At 39.9% G+C, this 3,422-nt stretch overlaps 1 protein-coding gene across 1 annotated transcript; it reads right to left on the bottom strand.

The window, feature by feature from the left end:
• Nucleotides 1-270: 270 nt before the first annotated feature.
• On the bottom strand, nt 271-600 carry LOC149199860 (21 kDa protein-like). Its single transcript, XM_089400745.1, has one exon. It carries the CDS (start codon nt 598-600, stop codon nt 271-273), a length of 330 nt encoding a protein of 109 aa, XP_089256871.1.
• Between the last annotated feature and the right edge of the window lie 2,822 nt (nt 601-3,422).

Below are 3,422 nucleotides of genomic sequence, written 5' to 3'. Positions count from 1 at the left end.
CTATGGACAGGTAGACAAGGCCCTATTCATTCATGCCTAAATCGCTCTATCCCACCATTAAAATTCATTCAAGCAACTTAAAAATATCTTATACATTACCGGACAAAATATGCATTCGTTCACAAATTATCCCACTTCATTTATCTAAACTAATATTAATTATATCACCATATTATACAGGTTACAATAAAAGCCCAAAGTTTGGCTTAATGCTATGGTTCCAAACTAAGATTTTATTTAAATTATTATTTTAAGACGGCCTTGAAGGCTTCAAAGCTGGAGCAGTTCCTTATAACTTCCGGTGGCAGCGAATCTGTTGACTAGAGCGAGGGCATTACTGATCAATTCGCACACATACTGCACGCGGCCGGTGACCATGGTCGTAACTTTCCCGGTCGCGTTGAGATCCCGAAAGCCGTCGAGGCAAGTGTCCTCGTTGGTGAGGGCAGCGCTCATCCACGTCTCTACGTTGCTCATCTGAATTTTGAAGGTGTTCCGCCTCAGATGCTTCAGCTCCGCCAGAGATTCGCTAATCTGGTCCCCGGCGTCGCCAAAATTCTCCAGACAATCGTCCAGCGCCTCCTTTTCTCTTTCACTCATTCCGGCGCCTCTGGCTCCGAGGTCCGCGGCCGGCAATTCCTATCGTCCAGCGCCTCCTTTTCTCTTTCACTCATTCCAGCGCTCCCTGGACAATTAGTAAGGCTTGTTAATTTGACGAGCGTGACTCTTTACAGTCCCTAGTTGAGTCGGTCCTCGCCACAAAATTCCAAATCAAAGTAGCGCGGCAGATCAATTCAAATTCAAATCAATGATGAGGCGGGAGATCAATTCAAATTCAAAATAGTAATGGCGCGTGTTCATGATTTGCGTTGGGAGGTGTGTAGCAAGGTGCGTGGTTGCGGGCAGGGTCGATGGGGGCGTCGATGGGCAGCCGGAGGGGGATGCATGCCATGCAGGAGAGGGATGCGGGCCATGATGCATGGTCGAGGATGAATGACGTCAACCACGCTGTCTTCGGCTATCAGAGGGGTACCTCCATAGCATTAACTTTGCTATGGAGGTGGAAATGCGCGTGTTCATGATTTGCGTTGGGAGGTGTGTAGCAAGGTGCGTGGTTGCGGGCAGGGTCGATGGGGGCGTCGATGGGCAGCCGGAGGGGGATGCATGCCATGCAGGAGAGGGATGCGAGCCATGATGCATGGTCGAGGATGAATGACGTCAACCACGCTGTCTTGGGCTGTCAGAGGGGTACCTCCATAGCATTAACTTTGCTATACAGATGGAAATAGGAATTGCCCTTATTCTTTGTCTTTTACTACGTCGACAAAATTGGACTCCAAGTCTCGAATGTTTGCGCTGTTTATTAAGGAAAGACATGTTCCCACTGATTCCTGCGAATTTTTCTCTGGCACCCAACTGCTTGGCTTACAGTGACTTTAAGTGAAGTTTTTCTCAAATAAGTGCCAAAACAAATGATTGATATATTTAAGGTTCCAAAATATGATGAAGAATCACCTTTCATATTTTAGGTTTGGTTTAGGATCGAGTTTTTTTTTTTCTCTAGTTCTTACTAATGATTGAAATTTAGAATTTTGATGGCACTTATGTGAGTACTTTGTTGTCCAAACTAGATCAAAAATTTTCCTATATACCTATTACCAAGTTCGTTCAAATACAATAGTACTTCTAATTATGTTGCAACTTGATGCTTAACAATTTCAACGATATTAGCAATGGAAAAAATTGGCCTTTTAACTGGTATTACAACTAGGATGATTTTGCAAAGAATTATGACCCAATATGATGGTGTATAGAAAATGTTTACTTTAGTAAACCAACCAATGTACTATAAAATGTGAATTTCCTAGTACTACACACTTTAGCACGATAAAGTACCAAACTATTTTTTTTTATTTGAGTGCTAATAAAAATCTTGATTTGTATATTAGAGGTCATCACAATGACATTAAAGATGAGGTTAATGTGCATCATCAATACCAAATTATTTCTTTGATTTGAGTGTTAATAAAAATCTTGATTTGTATATTAGAGGTCATCACAGTGAGATTAATGTGCATCATCTTTGAGACATTTCCTAGTACTACACACTTTAGCACCATAAAGTACCAAACCATTTCTTTGACTTGAGCGCTAATAAAAATCTTGAACTTAATATTAAAAGTCACAATGACATTAAAGATGAGGTTAATGTGAATCATCTTCTAGACATCTCTATAGTAATCAAGCTACTTAAACAAATTGAGGAAAAAATTCTTGTTGTATATTGGCTCTCATACTTTACTATTGATAAAGGTGAGGATCCCATAGTTTCTTTAAATCCTCACATCATTAAAATTACTCCTAAATAAGTAGAAGGGAGTTGCATTGATGCATAACATACCCTCCAAGCTCATTAGGTATTTCTCGGGTTGATGGGTGGTGTTACTTTAAAACTAACCCAACCTCTATGGTCTCATTATGAAGGTGGGGTTATACAAATATTCAATCTCAAAAGTTATCATAATCAAATTTAGATACCATCGTTGGATTAGGCTCGTTGGAAGCTTTCCAATGATATAATTTTTTCCTTAATACGAATCATGGATTAAAAGTTATGCCCTTTTAATGTTTGCCACAACAACAAGCACTACCATAGGGAAGACTAGTGTTGGGATAAGGGTCCCTAGGCTCAGGTTTTGTTAAGTTTTGAGTCAATTTTGTATTATTATTTGTAGCGAATATAAAGTCTCTGCGAAATGTGGGAAAGCGGAGCGCGAAGCTAGTAAAATTCAAAGGGGTTTTAGTCCCTTAGTTGGGTACATGATAGAGTTGTTTTGAGACCCACCCATGGTCCGTGGACCATGGTATTGTAAAGAAAATGCTATAAATAGATGAGTCATAGCAAGTCTTAGAGATAACTTGAAGAGAAGAATTATTGTAAGGACAAGGTGCTAAGGCATGAAAGTTTTGTTTCCAGTACTTAGGCGAAAGGGGAAGGCTCCTGCAACTGAGTGCACGAAGACCTTGGTAAGTCTACAGGTTGAGTGCGCAAGGATAAAAAGTCTGTATCTGAACATTTCTATATAAAAAAGACTGTTTTGAGCCAAAATTGATGCATCTGTGTTCTTTTATTTACTTCTGCCAAGTTTATATATCTTCGCTCTGCAATCTGTTTAATATGAATTAATGCTTATTTACTGCGTAGAACTGGTAGATTTGTAACATTTATGCATGATAAATATAATTAAGTACCTTCACGAAGATTTGAAGGTCATTTAAATAGAGTTGCGGTAGTTTTCTGTCGAAAGGATTAGATCTGCACGAATGTAGATATAAGCTGCAAGAGTATCAGGAAAGCATCACACAGGCCTCTGGATGCAGAAACCTGGTTCTAGCATCCCCCAATACTACTTTGAGTGAGA

This window comes from Pinus tabuliformis, chromosome 2_1 (assembly GCF_031772625.1).
Source record: "Pinus tabuliformis cultivar Carrire ecotype Pingquan chromosome 2_1, CPIR1, whole genome shotgun sequence".
NCBI classification, from domain to species: Eukaryota; Viridiplantae; Streptophyta; class Pinopsida; order Pinales; family Pinaceae; genus Pinus; species Pinus tabuliformis.
This window is presented reverse-complemented; position numbering and strand designations above follow the sequence as displayed.